Consider the following 18,376-nt stretch of genomic DNA (forward strand, 5'->3'; position numbering starts at 1 on the left):
AAATCCGCGCTGGGGCTTTAAGAGCCAAGTCCTTACTATGCTCAAAATGAAAATTAATAGAACAAGGGCTAGTTTGCCTATCAGATTTTTGGAGACGAGAGAAGTTTTTGCACAAACAAACCAACACAACTAAAATTAGAAAGCAAACAAAACACTAGGTAAAAATTTCAGACCCGTGTTTCTCATAGAGACCTTATTTCTAATTATATGATGAATTGAGTCAAATTTATAAGAATTCAAGTCATTCACCAATGTTGGAGGGATTGTGGGAAAACTGGGACACTGATACATTGTTGGTGGAATTGTCAACGAATCCAGCCATTCTAGAGAGCAGTTTGGAACTATGCTCAAAAAGTTATCAAACTGCATATCCTTTGGCCAGTAGTGTTACTAGTGGGCTTATATCCCAAAGAGATACTAAAGAAGGGAAAGGGACCCATATGTGCAAAATGTTTGTGGCCGCCCTGTTTGTAGTGGCCAGAAACTGGAAAATGAATGGATGCCCATCAATGGAGAATGGCTGGGTAAATTGTGATATGTGAATTGCATGGAATATTATTGTTCTGTAAGGAATGACCAGCAGGATGAATACAGAGAGGCTGGAGATACTTATATGAACTGATGCTGAGTGAAACGAGCAGGACCAGGAGATCATTATACACTGCAACAAGATTATACAATGATCAATTCTGATGGATGTAGCTCTTTTCAACAATGAGATGATTCAAACCAGTTCCAACTGTTCAGTAATGAAGAGAATCAGCTACACCCAGAAAGAGAATTATGGGAAATGAGTGTGGACCACAACATAGCATTCCTACTCTTTCTGTTATTGTGTGCTTGCATTTTGTTTTCCTTCTCAAGTTTTTTTTTCCTTTCTTTCTAGATGCCATTTTTCTTGTGTAGCAGATAACTGTATAAATATGTATACATATATTGAATTTAACCTATATTTTAACATTTTTAACATGTATTGGACTACCTGCCATTTAGGGGAAGGGGTGGGGGGAAAGAAGGGAAAAGTTGGAACAGAAGTTTTTGCAAGGGTCAATGTTGAAAAATTACCTAGGTATATGTTTTGTAATAAAAAGCTATAATAATAATTTTTTAAAATTAAAAAAAAAGAATTCAAGTCATTTCCCAATTGATAAACAGTCAAAAGATATAAACAATTTTTAACTAAATTAAAGCCATCTATAATCATATGAAAAAATGCTGTAAATCACTATTGATCAGGGAAATGCAAATTAAAACAATCCTGGGGTACCACTCCACACATCTCAGATTGGCTAAGATTACAGCAAAAGGTAATAAGTGTTGAAGGGTTAGTGGGCAAACTGGGACACTAATGCTTTTTTGGTGGAGTAGTGAACTCATCCCACCATTCTGGAGCAATTTGGAGCTATACCCAAAGAGCTATAAAACTGTGCATTGCCTTTGAGGCAGCAGTGTTATTCCTGGGTCTGTATCCCAAAGTCTCAAATGTGCAATAATGTTTGTAGCAGCTCTTTATGTAGTGGCAAGGAATTGGAAAATGAGTAGATGCCAAGCAGTTGAGAAACGGCTGAACAAGTTGTTGTATATGAAGATAATGGAATGTTATTGTTGTATAAAAAATGGTGAGTAAACTGATTTTAGAAAGCCCTGGAAAGATTTATACAAACTGATCCTGAGTGAAACAAGCAGAACCAGGAAAACACTATGTACAGAGCTAGCAAGAATGTGCAATGATCACCTGATGAAAGACTTGGTTCTTCTCAGAGGTGCAGTGATCCAAGGGAATCTCAACAGACTTTGAATAGAAAATGCCATCTACATCCAGAAAAAGAACTATGGAAATTTAATGTAAATCAACACATGCTATATTCATTTCTTTTTTCTGTTGGTTTTTTTTTTTCCCCTCTCCCATTGTTTTTCCCTTTTGTTCTGATTTCTCTCCCAACATTATTTATAAAGCAAAGTGTATCAAAAATTAGTTAATTTTTTTAAAAAGAATTTTTCCTGAAGAATCCTTTTCCTGAAGCATTAGGCTCACTTTTGCTGGGTAGGTGATTCCTGATCATAAATCTAGCTCCATTATTGTCTAATACATTATATTCCAACCCCTTTTGTAATGTTCAGACTAGCTCTCTGGAGGACCTCAGGATCAGCCCAAGTCCTTGGTTTTAGTGGAGGAGTGAAGAAAGCAGGAGCGTCACCATGTGGTGGAATCTGGGGTCTGGAGTCTGGTGCCTGAAGTTTTCTCTGAGAGCTGGAGCTGAGAGAGTCTTCTGTGTCTGAAACGTCCTTTAAATACTCCAATACAATGATATCACTACATCACACTGAGCATCAGCAACTGTAGCCATTACTGCTCAAGTGCCAACTACAGTAGCATTACATCACCACAGCACATTAAGTATATGTACTTAAGTAATTGCATCATTAGGTAGAGAATCATTATCTCATCAATCATATTGAGTCTTAAGTACACCTTTTCAAAGTACTGGCCCGCTATATCCCCTTTAGTTCTTTAATGTGGAAGCAGACAGATATTTTGTCATCCTGACTCTGGTTCCACTGTACTTGAATTGTTTCTTTCTGGATGCTTGCAATATGTTCTTGACTTTGGAGTTCTAACATTTGGCTATGATGTTCCTAGGAGTGTTCATCTTGTGTTCTCTTTCAATAGGTGGTCAGTAGATTTCTTTCAATTCAGTAGAAATTAAATAGAATATCAGGACAGCTTTCCTTGATAATTTCTTGAATGAAGATGTCCAGGTCCTTTTTTTTTTTTCTTTTGATCATGGTTTTTTGGTAGACCAACAAGTTAAATTATCTCTCCTTAAGAACAACAAGAATAGAAAATAAGTATACAGTCCAAGGAAAATGTAAATAATTAAATTATCCCATCTTAGAAATTATAAGAAAAAAGCAGGAAATAAACTATCTCTATTGCATATATTTCCAAATCAGTAGTTTTTCTGAAGAGATATTTTCCATTGTTTTCTATTTTTCCTTCTTTTGGTTTAGTTTTATTATTTCTTGATTTCCTATAAAGGCATTAGCTTCCAATTGCTCAATTCTGATTTTCAAGGAATTCTATTCCTCAATGAACTTTTGTATCTATTTTCCAACTTGGGCAATTTTGCTTTTTAAGAAATTCTTCTCATTAGCTTTTTGAATTTCCTTTTGCACCAATCTCAATTCTCTTCCCATTTTTCCTCTATCTCTCTTGCTTGATTTTCAAAATCCCCTTTTGATATTTCAGATGGCCTCTGACCAATCCTTGTGTTTCTTGGCGGCTTTGGATGAAGGAGTTTTGACTTTGTTACCTCTTGAGTATGTGTTTGGATCTTCCTTGTCACCACAGTAACTTTCTATGGTCAGAATCTTTTTCTGTTGTTCATTATGCCAGACTATTGCTGGCCTTTTAACTCTTTGTTTAAGTATTGCTCTCTTTCCAGGGTACAGAGTGCATTGTCCCATGCTTCAGGGGTTTTTGGCAGCTGTTTTCAGAAATCCTTCTAGGAATCTGAGCACAAGCACTATTTCCTACTCTGGACCTGTAAGGAGTGTGTTCCCACTCTACTGTGGCTGTAAGTTCTAATATGCTAAAGCAACAGAGGCTTTCCTTGGAGCTAGGAAAGAGATGTCCTGTGGGCCAAGTACAGAAGCTGCCACCACCACAGTCCATGCTTTCCATCTCCACTTCTGGTTTCCTGATTTCCCGAAGCACTCTAACCTTAGGGATAAATCTTTGTTACTGATCTTCCAAATGGTCTTTGGTGTCTCTGGGTTGAGAGTTCTGGAAACTGCCAGTATTGCTACTGATTCAAAGGCTATGGGCTGGGGCCTGGGCTGCACTGGTGCAGACCTGCACAAAAACTGCACATTGAACTCACAGATTGATTGGAAAATGGCTCAAACTCTTATAAATTTGAGTCCATTCTGTATTTAGAAATGAGGCCTTTATTGGAACCCTTGAATGTAAAAATATTTCCCCAGGTCATTGCTTCCCTTCTAATCTTCTCTGCATTGGTTTTGTTTGTACAAAAACTTTTAAACTTAATATAATCAAAATTATCCATTTTGTATTCACTAATATAATCCAGTTCTTCTTTAGCCACAAATTCCTTGATTTTCCACAGAACTGAGATGTAAACTATTGAGGACCACGCCAAAGTATGAAGCCCAGAAAAAGCCTGTAAAGGATTAAAGGTGACTGTGCCATTAAAGAGCAGGTTGGATTTTCTGTAGCCCCTCTAGCTGTGAATAATAACACAATTGAAGGAATCGAAAATCAGCCTTTCTTGACACAGATGTTGCTTGTGAACTAAGAATAAAATAAATCAGAGGCTAGAGGGAAGAGGAGAGAGGTCAGAGAACATAACTGCCTCTCAGTCTCTTTGTATCATCATCCTCTCACATGAAAAGATCTATTCTGCTGATGAAAATTAGATCCCCAAGCAGCCCCTAGAAAGTTACTCTTGTAACAGTAAACTATCTTTTTTTCTTCTACTTTGCTTAAAATATCAATATGTCTAAATTATGAGCCTATTTCAATCTTATTTTGGTATACAGTATCAGATGTATAACATTGGTGTGGGTCACTGCCTACTTTCTGCTATATTATTTTCCAAATTTTCCAGCAGTTTTTGTTAAATAATGAGTTCTTATCCCAAAAGTTGCGGTCTTTGGTTTTTATCAGCCAGAACAGAGAAAGAAAATTACAGACCAATGTCCCTCGTGAATATTGAAGATTTTAACTATAACAATAACACAGAAATTAGAACAAGTTATCAGCAAGATAATATATTATGACCAAGTGGGATTTATTCCAGGAATGCAGGGCTGGCTCAATATAAGGTAAATTATTGCCACAATTGACAATATCAATAACAAAACTAATAAAATCATATGATGATCTCAATAGATGCAGAAAAAGCTTTTGACAAAGTATATCATCCACTCCTATTAAAGACACTAGAGAGCATAGAAATAAATGGAGTTTTCCTTAAAATGATAGGCAGCATCTATCTAAAATCATCATCAAGCATTATCTATATTGGAAATAAGCTAGACACATTTCCAATAAGGGCAGGGGTGAAACAAAAATGTCCATTATCACCACTATTATTCAATATTGTATTAGCGAGTTTAGTTCTAGCAATAAGAAAAAAGCAAAAATAAAAGATATTAGAGTAGACAATGAAGAGATAAAACTATCACATTTTGCAAATTATATTATGGTATCCTTAGAGAATTCTAGACAGTGATCCAAAAACCTGCTTGAAACAATAAACAGGTTAATAAAGTAAACCCACACAAATCATCAGAATTTCTACGTTACTGACAAAGCCCAGAAGTAAGAAGTAGAAAGAGAAATTCCATTTAAAATAACTGTAGACAAATAAAATATTTGTATATCTACCTGCCAAGACAAAGCCAGGAACTTCAATAAAATCACAATACACTTTTCACACAGATAAAGTCAGATCTAAACAAATGGGAAAATATCAATTACTCAAGAGTAGATTGAGCTAATTTAATGAAAATGACAATTCTATCTAAATTAGTCAATTAATTTACTTGTTCAGTACCATACCAATCAAACTCCTACCAAAATTAGGAAAAAATAATAACAAAATATATCTAGTCAATAAAAGGTCAAAAAGATCAAGGAAATTAATGGAAAAAAAAAAAAAAAGACAAGAACCTAGTAGTACCAGATCTAAAACTCTACCATAAAACAGCAAGCATCTGAACTATATAGTTTTGATGTAGTAGATCCATGGAATATGGTAGATATAAAGGACACAATAATCAATGGCTATAATAATTAACTGTTTGATAAAACCCCCAAACTCCAACTTTTGGGATCAGAACTCAGTATTTCACAAAAAACTGGCAAGAAAACTGTAAAACAACAGATCAGATATTTGATGTAGATCCACATCAAAACAAGAGTAAAACAAGGTTAAAATGGGTACATGATTTAGGCATGAGGGGAATAGTATAAGGAAATCAGGAGAACAAGGGATAGTTTACCTAATAGATATTTGGAAAAGAGAGAAGTTTTTGAACAAACAAAATCAACACAGCTAATATTATTTTTCCTTTTCTTTTAAATTTTATTAAACCTTTTTATTTACAAAATATGCATGGTAATTTTTCAATACTTACCCTTGCAAAACTTCCTTTTCCAAATTTTTCCCTCCTTGCCCCAATTCTCTCCCCTAGATGGCAGGTAATACATGTTAAATATGTTAAAATATATGTTAAATTCAATATATATTTGTATCTATCTATCTATCTATATATATATATGTATATGTGTATACACACACACTTATACAGTTATATTGCACAAGAAAAATCGGATAAAGAAGGAAAAAAACCTGTGAATGAAAACAAAATGCAAGCAGATATCACAAAAGAGTGAAAATGCTATGTTGTGGTCCACACTCAGTTTCCACAATCTCTTTTTGGATGTATATGGAGCTCTTCATCAATGAACAATTGGAACGGGTTTGACTCATCTTATTGCTGAAGAGAGCCATGTCCATCAAAACTGTTACCACCTATCACCTCTAAGGTGCAGCTTTGTTATCAGTAAAAATGAGGAACTTAGCTTCCCAACTAGGCTGTGTACAATGTGAAGTTTGCTACCAGCAGATTGGTTGGAGCAAATAAGCTGTTAGCCTGCACAGAATCTCATACAAACTTCTTTGTTTTCATGAAAATAAATCTTCCCCCCACCTCTCACCTTCCAGCCCCCAACCAGAGTTAAAAAATAATGGACTGAACTATAATTGAGCAATTTGTTACAAGACAGGAACCTAAGAAACTAGAATAGTGGAGGTGTCTTTGATAGAAATAGGATAGGAAGGAGAAAGACTTGAGGAAACAGTTCCATATTATTTTATAAAATAGATCATTGAATTCATGAGATTTGATGAGACTATTGAAAGTGTTTAGAAAGAGAAGAGTAGAAGGCCCTAAATTTTGTGGGAAACTCCTTAGTTAGAGGTTGGGGAGGGATGATGATCCAACCAAACAGGACCAGACAGGAAGCCTGTCAAGAGTAAGTTAAGTCAGAGAACCAAGAAAAGCAAGAGATTCCAAAAAGGGATTGGGTTGGCTGGTGTTTTCAAAGATGGAAGACATAGTTTTTTTTCTGATCCATGTTTTCCCAATTTTGCCAATCAGAGGTACCAGAAGTTTCCTCCAAGGACCTAGAAAGAGCTCAGAAAGAGCCTCACGCCAATTTGGGAGAATTGCTCCAAAGATGAGTTGAACTCTTCCTTCCTGATGCTTCTCCAATCTATTTCTACCCCCCTTTGACTACAGCTCCTAGATGTCCTCAGGAAAAAAATTCAATCCCCCTTGTTGGGCCCTCATCAGCATACTGGCCTCCCACTCACTCTTGCCCTTCAGTAATAATCGATCTTCCTACTTGGTAACACAACCAGGACTGTTCCTGTGCCCCGGGTGCTGCCTGCCTTCCCCCTCTGCCTCCCTTCTGTGCTCTGCTCAGAGGCTACTTCTGCAAAGAGGCCCTTCCTGATTCCCCAGTTATTACCCCTCTCCCCAGACCCAACCCACTTTACACAGATGTCCCTCTTACCTGTGTCAGGTCCCCCAGAGTTCGTGGTCATGCCTTAATGGCCTCTTGTGCCTTATGGTGTGTCTTCCCACTTGGCCGTTGCACAATATCTTTTTCTTTATTAAAGCTCACGTGGATTTAGCCTGCCACCAGCAGCATAATTGTAATGGGCCAGAACTGTGGAGAAGTGAACTTGAAACTAGGATGCTTACAAGGTGTTAATTCAGTGGAATTGATGAGACTATGGTTCTCTAGTTTAGCATGGTGGTTAACAGTTCTCTAGTTCTATGATTAAATTAGTCTTACAAGAAATAATGGTTCCCTAGTGATATAATGATTGGCTTATACGCAGTATGATGAATGCATTTAATTGTAAAAGAGTATTTAAAAGGTCAGAGTAAGACCTAGAGACAGACTCAGATACAGACTCTGAAAAGATAGACCACTAGAGGCTGGAGCTCCAGCCCTCGGCCTCAGAAAGACATTCCATTTTCATCAGCCTCATGGTGGCTGATCTGTCCTTCTGCTTCTCCCACTGAGACTAAGACCCACCTGAAGGACTTCCAGAAAGCTAGCCAGGCCACAGGCAAATAGACTGACTGTGAAGGAGACAAAGACTTTTGGACTTTATCCCTGGCTATTCTTGTGGTGATTACTCTGCTGAAACAAAGGCTGGTCCCAAGACCTTCAGAAAGCTAACCAGAACATTACACATAATAAAAGCTTTGCCTCTGAAGCTGGAAGTCATATAAACTTACAATTTCTTTTGAGATACCTAGCCATAATCCCAATATATTTTGGGGGTCCTAAACTCCCCAGTATGTGGTAACAGAACCCCATCACATTTGATCTGGTGCTCTTTCCACTACACCAACTAGTTGCCTCCTTCACAACTTGACTTTTAGGGAACTGTTTTGCATAATTTCACTTGTAATTTCTTCATTTTGGGTGAGAATAAGAGAGAGAACTTAGAACTCAAATATCTTAAAAACAAATGTAAAAATATAGGCCTGGAAGTAACCAGAGAAAAACAATTATTTTTTTAAAAAAGAAAAGGGAAGCCAAAATACCTCAAAGGTCCTAATGATTAAGGAACACAGAGAATGAAAAAAGTTTAACTCAGTATAAGTTCCATGAATCCAAAAATAAAAGGTTTGAATGAGAAAGATAAAGAAGAGAAGTAGGGAAAAACCTTTTCAAGGAAAAGGAACAGAAAATGAAATCAATCATTTAGAGAACAAGAAGGGGGGGCAGCTAAGTGGCTCAATGGATAGAACACTACTCCTAAAGTCAGGAAGATCTGAGTTCAAATCTGTCCTCAGACACTTAACACTTCCTAGTTGTGTGACCCTGGGTGAGTCACTTAATCCCAATTGCTTCAGCAAAAAAAAAAGAAGAAGAAGAAGAATAGGAAAGGGGATTCTAGCTCAATTTTGAATGAATGTCACTTAAAAAAAAAAAAAAAAAGACATGAGCAAGATACCAGAGATTAGAATGTAAAAGATTTATGGCATCTTCTAATAAGAATTGCTAAAGAATATATCTGACGCAAATATATTTTGGGATTAGACAATACTGGAATTTTGCATTGATATATATTGGGAAGATTTGCTTTTTTTTGTCATTCTACATTTTAGTTACGTGAGAGAGGTACAAGGATTTTTTCCCTCTAAAAATATTTCTTTTTAAAATAAAAGTAAAATATTAGACATAATCTACAAGTATAGCTAGGAGAATCCTTGATTCAAGATCTAGATTTAAAAGATAGAGAACGTCATGAAAATAATTTTATGATTTCTTGTAATGAATAGTGTCTTCAACACTGGTGAGAATCACAATAGGAAACCATAAATATCTGATTTCTTTTTTAATTTTGGAATTCATACAAATGAACACTTTAAATTTACACAAAACAGCAAAATATGTCAAGAAATAAATTTGCAAAGGTTAAATTTATTTTTTGAGTAGTAATGAATTCAATAAAATAGTTTTCAAAGCTTTCTCAGTCCTTATAGTCTATTGCATATATCATTACTGTAATGCCTTCCTTTAGATTAGAGGATCAAGGGGCAGGACAATCCTATGGCTAGTACATTTCCCACTGCTATCCTCTCCTACCCAAAAAATAAAACAAAACAAAAAATCAATAATCATCAAAAAACAAGTTTCATTCCAGTATGGATTCTCTGATGTCTGGCAAGATGGGAACTGGATCTGAAATTCTTTCCACATTGTTTACATTTTAAAAGGTTTCTCTCCAATGTGGATTCTCTGATGTTTAGTAAGATGAGAGTTGCGTTTAAAAGCCTTTCCACATTGATTACATTTAAAAGGTTTCTCTCCTGTGTGGATTTTCTGATGTCCAGCAAGATTGGCAATCTGTGTGAAAGCCTTTCCACATTGATTACATTTAAAAGGTTTTTCTCCTGTGTGGATGCTCTGATGTGTACTAAGATTAGAGGAGGATCTGAAAGCCTTCCCACATTGATTACATTTGAAAGGTTTCTCTCCAGTGTGGATTCTCTGATGTGTAACAAGACTGGAGGAGAATCTGAAAGCTTTCCCACATTGATTACATTTAAAAGGTTTCTCTCTAGTGTGGATTCCCTGATGTGTAACAAGACTGGAGGAGAATCTGAAAGCCTTTCCACAGTGATTACATTTAAAAGGTTTCTCTCCAGTGTGGATTCTCTGATGTTCTGCAAGCTGGTAATTATATATGAATGTCTTTCCACACTGATTACATTTAAAAGGTTTCTCTCTAGTGTGGATCCTCTGATGTTTAAAAAGACTGGAGGAGAATCCAAAAGCCTTTCCACAATGATTACATTTAAAAGGTTTCTCTCCAGTGTGATTTCTCTGATGTAAAGCAAGATTGTAACTCTGTAAGAAAGCCTTTCCACATTGATTACATTTAAAAGGTTTCTCTCCAGTGTGCTTTCGCTGATGTAAAGTAAGATTAGAACTTCGTGTGAAATTCTTTCCACACTGATTACATTTAAAAGGTTTCTCTCCAGTATGGATTCTCTGATGTAAAACAAGACTGGAACTCTGTGTGAAAGCCTTTCCACACTGATTACATTTAAAAGGTTTCTCTCCAGTGTGCTTTCTCTGATGTAAAGTAAGATGGGAACTTCGCGTGAAATCCTTTCCACACTGATTACATTTAAAAGGTTTCTCTCCTGTGTGGATTCTCTGATGTGCAGCAAGATTTGAGTTGCATCTAAAATCCTTTCCACACTGGTTACATTTAAAAGGTTTCTCTCCAGTGTGGATTCTCTGATGTTCTGCAAGCCTGTAATTACATATGAAAGCCTTTCCACACAGATTACATTTAAAAGGTTTCTCTCCAGTGTGCTTTCTCTGATGTAAACCAAGATTGGAACTCTGTGTGAAAGCTTTTCCACAGTAATTACATTTATAAGGTTTCTCTCCAGTGTGGATTCTCTGATGTGTAGCAAGATGGGAGCTCGATCTAAAAGTCTTTCCGCACTGATCACATTCATAAGTCTTCTCACCAGTGTGGGTTTTCTTATATTTTGCTAAACTTGAGATATCTGTAAGAGTTCTTCCATACTGATTGCCTATGTAAGGCTTTCCACACTGAAGACATAAATAAGGCTCCTCTTTAGGGCGGATTCTCTGATGGTCAAGCAGGAATGATCCATAATAAAAACTTCTCCCACATTCAGTACATTTATGAGACACCTCTCCAGTATAAACCTTCTGAGAGCTAGCAAGAGCTGGATTCCAAGCAAAGCCTTTCCCACACTGATCATATCCAAAGCTTTTTATTCCAGGGTGGTAAGGAAAAGATGAGTGATAGGATGAGGTTGCTTCACATACATTATGTTCCTCAGATTCTTTTCTAATATGCATTTGTTGATAAGTAAGGAGATTAGAGTCCTGACTGACAGCCTTCTTACTTTTATTATTTATGAAAAGCATTTCTTCAGTATTGCTTTTCTGATGGCCATTAAGGTCTGAACTACATTTCACAGCTATATCCCACTGATTACCTGGAACCAATGGTTCTAACTCTTCAGTGAAGCATTTCTTGTATTCACCACCTAGAAGATAATCACTTTCTGAGGTCATTTTCTTACAGTGATTTAGGATAGAAGTCCATCTGAATCCGTTTCCAATTTCATAAAATTCACAATCACTCTTGGGGTATCTATCTACTTTGAAAATAAAGTCATTCATTTCTTTCAAATTGAAGTCACAGGGATCACCATCCATGAATCTTTGCAGGTCATGTTCTTCCACAAAAATTCCCAGCTTTTTACTCATCTCATTTACTGTGAACCCATTTTCTATATCTGAAGACAAACAAATATATATACACAAAAAGAAATACACATATATAAACACAAATAGTAATGTCATCAAAAGTCATTGCAGCTTATCACTAAACTAAATATATAAAACATCATAGATCTACTGAGAGCAAACAATGTACTTTTTTTTTTAAAAGAAGGGACAGATTGGAGGCAGCTAGGTGGTGCGGTAGATAGAGCACCTGCCCTGAAATCAGGAATACCTGAGTTCAAATCTGGTCTCAGACACTTAACACTTGTAGCTTTGTTACCCTGAGCAAGTCACTGAACTCTAATTACCTCAGCAATAAATACATAAATAAAATCAATCAATTAATTAATTAATAAAAAGACACAGATGATATGTGAGATGTACATCTCAAAGTACTGGACCAATGAGAGACTTATTCTCTCCCAATGAAATATACATAGTCAGCAAAGGCAGGGGCCCAAGGCCAAGATGACTACCAAACACTTGATGCCAGTAGATTAGAATTTTCTTTGTGCTGGAATAGTTTTTACTAATTTAGAGGGAAAACAGTGAACACACAGTTGAAAACTGTAGAGCAGACAGTAGTAGACTGTAATAGACTGCTTTCAGAGATTTGTTGAATAGTACCACATATACTCATCTGGGAAAAAAGTAAACATCCAAATTGGTTTGATGAAAATAATGGGGAAATTCAGAAGGTATTAAATAAAAAATGATTTAGAAGATGAGAAGTACTTTAGATAATCCATCTCTAGGAAGGCATTGTTTAACTCTCCCAAAAGTATAAGCAAAGGTTACATGTTGGATTTTGGGCCAAGTAAAGAAGGTAGATATATAAAGTTCATGTTTATATTGAGTGTTACAATCCAAAGCTCTTTTATAATGCCCTGGACTATTTATGGACCAAAGACCTATCTAAGCTGACCAATGCTGATGGAGCTACATTGATTAGTGATAAAGATATGATAATGGAAGACATGGGCTGAATTATTTCATAGAGTTCTCAACACTGCTGAAGCTATACCATTGATCTTAGGTCATATTCCATTCCTCTTTAGCCATTTATGAAGTGCTGGCATCCCCAGTCTCCAGCTCTTTGTCACCAAAAAGAGAGCTGCTATCAATCTTTTAAAACATATAAATTTGCTTCTTTTTTCCCTTAATTATTTGGCAAACAGACTCTATAATGTATTTTGGAGTCAAAGTGTATACACATTTTTATAACTCGTCATAATTCAAGATTTTTCTCCAAATTGAGTGGATCAGTTCATAATTTCAGCAACAATATTTTAGAGTCCCCAACATGATATTCGAAATGGTGTTTTTGATTTGCATTTCCTTAAAAAATAGTAAGTTAAAATATTTTTTCATAAGGCTGTAAATAGGTTTAATTTCTTCATCAGAAACCTGTTTCTGTTCCTTTGAGTATTTGAGACATGAGCTCTTCACTTGAGAAGTTTTCTAGGACAGGGCCCTTTGTTCTTCTCCATCAGTGTCCTGCCCCTGCCCCTCACTGTACCAGAGGTGAAAACTTTGGAGGCTGAGACCCCAGACCAAAGCAGATGCCTCCAGGGCTCGCTCTTGGCTAACTTAGCAGAGTCTGCCTAGAGTGCATAGCCTTTCATTTGGGTCAAATCTCTACCTAGGGAGATGAGGTCCTTCCTGAGATCCTGTTAAGATCCTGACAACTTCTGGAGTTTGGTCACTTTTGCTGCTCAAAATGAATTGTGAGGCATTTTTTGTTTTAGGGGAGATTCTTGGGGAGCTAAGTATTTCTGTTCTATTGTGCCATCTTACCAGAACCCTCTCCTGTTAGGATTTTTACAAGGTACTAAGTCACTGGAATTGATACCAACAATAATTACCTAATTTAGCATGGTATTTAACAGTTCTCTAGTTCACTAATGAACTTAATACTTATTAGAATTCATAGAGTTCACACCTTTCACACCTTTAAGAAAGGATATATAAGCTAGAAGCCTCAACCAGGATTGAGTCCAGGAGATTCACAAGTCGAACACACAAGCCCACTCTCGGAGGTGGAGTCAATTCATTCCATTTTCCATCCCTGTGCTGGCTGGAGACATTGGGAGGGAGTAGAGGCAAAGGACTAGCAGCAAGAGCTTTTGGAACCACGGAGAGAGATTGGCCTCTAAGAAAGCTAATGGAGCCTAAGAAAGGAGACAAGACTTAAAAGGAAACAATAAAGGATCTGGACTTTAACTCCTGGCTGAATTTGAGGTGAATATTACTCTGAACTGAAACTAAGGCTGCCTCCAGAAGCTCCGCAAGAAACCTACTCCCATAGAACATTATATTTTAGAGAAAAACATTACACTCTCCATTCTTTTTTTAGCAGTTTTTCAGGGAGTTTACCTAACAAATGTGGCAGTAAGGTCAGCTACCTGACTGAGGGTGAATTATATAACTCAAAAAGGCTGCAGCCAGGACCAAAATGGATGGAGATTTGGTGCCCTCAGATGACTGAGCACTCAATGCATCTTCTGAGATGCAACACAATTTGGATCACTTCTGTGCTTTGTCCTCATTTTGAACTGATGATGAACATCAAGAAAAGAGAGGAAATGGTCCTTACCAAGGAACAGCAGATTCTGAACATTCTCTAGCATGACCTCCTTGTACAGCATCTTCTGAGAAGGGTCCAGGAGCTCCCACTCCTCCTCAGTGAAGTTCACCATAATATCCTTGATTGTCACCATCTTCTAAACAATCAAAAGAGACTTGATTTAGTGCTGAAAGATCCTCCAGAATTCATCTAGTCCAATCCTCATCAACTTAGAGGAGGAAACTGAAGCACAGATGGGAATTGCCTAAAACTCATATAAGCTTTAGGAGTGTCAGAGCTTACACTTGGAACTAGGCATTAAGAGTCCAATGGAATATTGAAAAAAGCATTTTTCAATTAAAATGGGAGACATATTGGATAATAAAGTTTTGAAAAATGTCTTACTATAAAATGACTCTCCCAATGGAATTAGGAACAATGTATGAATTCTATAGAATATGTGGAAGTGAAAGAGTTAAGATGATGTGACATCCCTACCAAGAAGGATCATAAGTAATTATATTTTTAAAAAAATTCTATGAAGTTTGTGAGAACCTGGTAAATACTATGTATTCTGAGGAAGAAACCATGAGCAGTGATTAATGAGGAGAGAACAAAGAAATTATCTAGCCAGTTTCTTATAGTCTAAAATGAAATCTAAACTAAATGGAAGCAGGAAAGAATTTTAAAGAGAAAATAGCATCAACTAGCTGGTATGAGACTTTTCAGACAAGTGATGAAGCCTTATCTCTTTTCATAAGGTGAGCTTATTCATGGAATATGTTCTGTGACAGATAATTAATCCGGACACTGTCTCCTAGAAATCTGTGCTTGCACTCCCCAGGTAGGTCTTAGCCAGGAAGTCAGAGAGATCAGGCAGCCGGCCTAGGAATAAGAAATGGCCTTTGATGTTAATTCTTGCCCTGATTCCAACTTCACTCAGCCCTCTAGAGCCCATCAAGAGGTCAGACTATCCTGGTTGGGGAGACCTTTGAAACTGCCTAATCCTTATTCTGTGGCTTCCCACTCACTATTTTTTGCTACCCAGTCCCAATCTCTTTCCTTCTTGAACTCTGGGAAGTACAATCCTGTGCCCCAAATCTTATGACCCAGACTTTTACACATCTACTAGTAAGAGTTTTCCTAAGTGAATTTTGGAGAAAACATCACTGATTTCATTTGATGCTATGCTGCTCTTCTTTTATCAATGTACTAGATGTCCCCTTCAGTATCTCTCGTCCCCCAATCACTTTGAAAAAACTCAGAACACTCACTTCCAGTCCTGTTACTGTGTAAGAAGGCACAAAGAACTGAACAAATGTTGCCAAAGTATCTGATTTAATAAGCAGTTATTTTTTTGTTCTTGTGTTTTCTTCCTCTGACATAAATAGCTACGATAAAGACGTTACACTTGAACTCTCAATTTTCTTCTTTTGGTGAAGATGTATTTTTCAAGGAAAGCAGAAAGATGGGAAATGAGCTTCACTGCAAGTATCTTTGGTGAAGATCATATTTCCCAAATATATAGAGAGAGAACTGAGTCAAATGTGTAAGAATAAAAACCATTTCTCAAGTGAGAAATGATCAAAGGAAATGAACAGTTTTTAGACGAGGAAATCAAAAAGATGTAAGAAAATGAAGTGCTCTAAATAAGTTTTGATTAGCAAAATGCAAATAAAAACAACTCAGAAGAACCACTTCATATCTAGCAGATTAACTAATAAAACAAAAAATGATCAATGTGGAAAGAATGTGGGAATAATGGGATACTAGTGTACTGAAGAGGAATTGTGAAGGGATCATCAAGCTTTCTGGAGAGGATCTCTGAACTATGAAAAAAGGGCAACAAACTGTGCAAATCTTTAGATCTATCAATAGCACCTTTAGGTCTGTATTATTCCAAAGAGATTACAAAAAGAGAGCAAGGGCTTACATAAGCAAAAATATTAATAGCATCCCTTTTCCTGGAGTGACACTGTGGAAATTGAGGGAATTTCCATCAACTAGGGAATGGCTCAACAAGCTGTGGTATATGAATATAATGAAATAGTATTGTTAAATAAGAAATGGTGAAGAGGCAGATTTCAGAAAGAACTACAAAACCAAACTGATGCAAACTGAAATGAGTAGAGCCAGGAAAAGCTTGAATACAGAATCAGCAACTGAGTGTGGTGATCAACTATGAAGGACTCTGCTCTTCTCAGGAGCACAAGGATCTAAGGCAATTAAAAAAGACAAGAAGGAAAAGGCTTTTCACACACTCAATAAAGAACTGATGGACTATGAAAGGATTGAAGAATATATCTTTTAGTTACTTTATTCTTTTTTCTCCTCTTTGAACTGTTTCATTTTTCACAATTCTGATTAATAGGGAAATATGTTTTAAATGACAGCACGTATATACCTATATCAAGTTGCCCACCATTTTAGGAATAGAGGAGAAAAAGGGATGGAGAAAAATTCACAACTCGGAATCTTATAAAGATGAATGCTACAAAATGTCATGACATGAAATTGAAAAGAATTTAAAAGAAACAAGCCAATGTACCTTTTTGTATCTGGGTCCTAACCTGATCTTAGCTAAAACTTCTTTATAACTGCCTAGGAGACCCAACAGATGCTACTCAAAGCCCAGGTCAGGTAAGGAGGAGAGACTGTGTCTGTGACATCTGAGGAAATGGAACCCCCCAGTCATGGAGTCTGTCACACCCTCCCAGGGATAAATAAACCACAGTTTACTCTCTGGCTGGACCCTGAGCTCCCTGACTCTGACTTTCCCTACCAAGGACCCTGACAATTCCCACAAAAAGATCAATGAGACCATTTTTATGTGGCTCCTGGCACACGGCAGACACCACAACACCCGCCCCAGCCTTCTCCGCCTTAGTCTTCCTCTCTGCCCCAGGGACGTTGGGCTCCTGGCTTATGCTTAACCAGGACCCTCTGTCCCCTGACCCTGGGCCTTTTCACTGGCTTCTCTCCTGTTTGCAACGGCCTCCTCCCTCCCCTCCTGCTTCCTTCACATCTCAGCTAAATTCTCCCTTTCTGTAACAGCTTTTCCTGCCCCCAAACGGCCGAACCTTCCCTCGGAGAGTAGCTCCCATCTACACTGCCCAGCGCAGGTGTGGACACAGCTCAGGAGCTGTTTTCTCCCCCGGGAGCTCCGTGAGGGCAGATCTGGTTTTTTTCTTTATCTTCCTCTGACCCTCAGTGGTTAGCACAGGGCTTGGAACAGAGGAGCTGTTTTCTAAACATTTATTGACTTGATCTGAGACCTGGTAAAGGAGAGGGATTCAGAGCCCTGGGAGCCGCCTGAGGGGGCAGGAAATGGGCAGCGCCAGGGGGAGATTCTGCCCTGCTGCCGGCCCTGCCGGGGCCCCTCCCTCTGACAGGAGGAAGCTTCCTGGGCTCTCTTGGGCTCCCCCTGGGCTGAGGCTGTTCAGCTCCGGGGAGGGGCTGCACTCACCTGGAATGAAGGTCTCTGGCTGCCAAAGGCTCCAGGCTTGGGTCCTGTTCCAGCCGGGCTGGGGAGGGAGAGGGATCCCAGAGAGGGAGGATGGAGTCTCACACTTCTCTGCCCAGGCTGGTGCTGACCTGCCCACAATGAGAGAGAGAGAGCTCTGAGGGCAGGGACAGTGGGGAGAGGCTGCTCCCCAGGAGCAAAAGAAGGAAGCAGAGAGGTCACCTGTGGGGGCAGGGAGACCCTCCCAGGATCCCCAGTTCTGGACACTAAGATCTCCTGCGCACTGAAGGGAGGGGATGCCCTGGGAGCATGAGGCCCATGGGGCAGGATCACAAAGCCTTCACCCAAATCCCTGGAAGGTCAGTGTGACCCTGGCCAAGCCCTTGGTCCCTGCCTGCCTCAGTTTCTCCAACTGTAACATGGGACCCCACCTGCCAAAGGCCCCGGA

At 38.1% G+C, this 18,376-nt stretch overlaps 1 protein-coding gene across 1 annotated transcript; it reads right to left on the minus strand.

Annotated features, from left to right (window-relative positions):
• Positions 1–9,739: 9,739 nt before the first annotated feature.
• On the minus strand, positions 9,740–18,376 carry LOC127556760 (zinc finger protein ZFP2-like). The gene is made up of 3 exons (XM_051990171.1): positions 17,932–18,376; positions 14,496–14,622; positions 9,740–11,910 (listed from the first exon to the last, which is right to left on the minus strand). The coding sequence occupies exons 2-3, from the start codon at positions 14,617–14,619 to the stop codon at positions 9,824–9,826; spliced, it is 2,211 nt and encodes a 736-aa protein (XP_051846131.1). The 5' UTR covers positions 14,620–14,622; positions 17,932–18,376; the 3' UTR covers positions 9,740–9,823.

The sequence above is a fragment of the Antechinus flavipes genome, chromosome 3 (genome assembly GCF_016432865.1).
Source record: "Antechinus flavipes isolate AdamAnt ecotype Samford, QLD, Australia chromosome 3, AdamAnt_v2, whole genome shotgun sequence".
NCBI classification, from domain to species: Eukaryota; Metazoa; Chordata; class Mammalia; order Dasyuromorphia; family Dasyuridae; genus Antechinus; species Antechinus flavipes.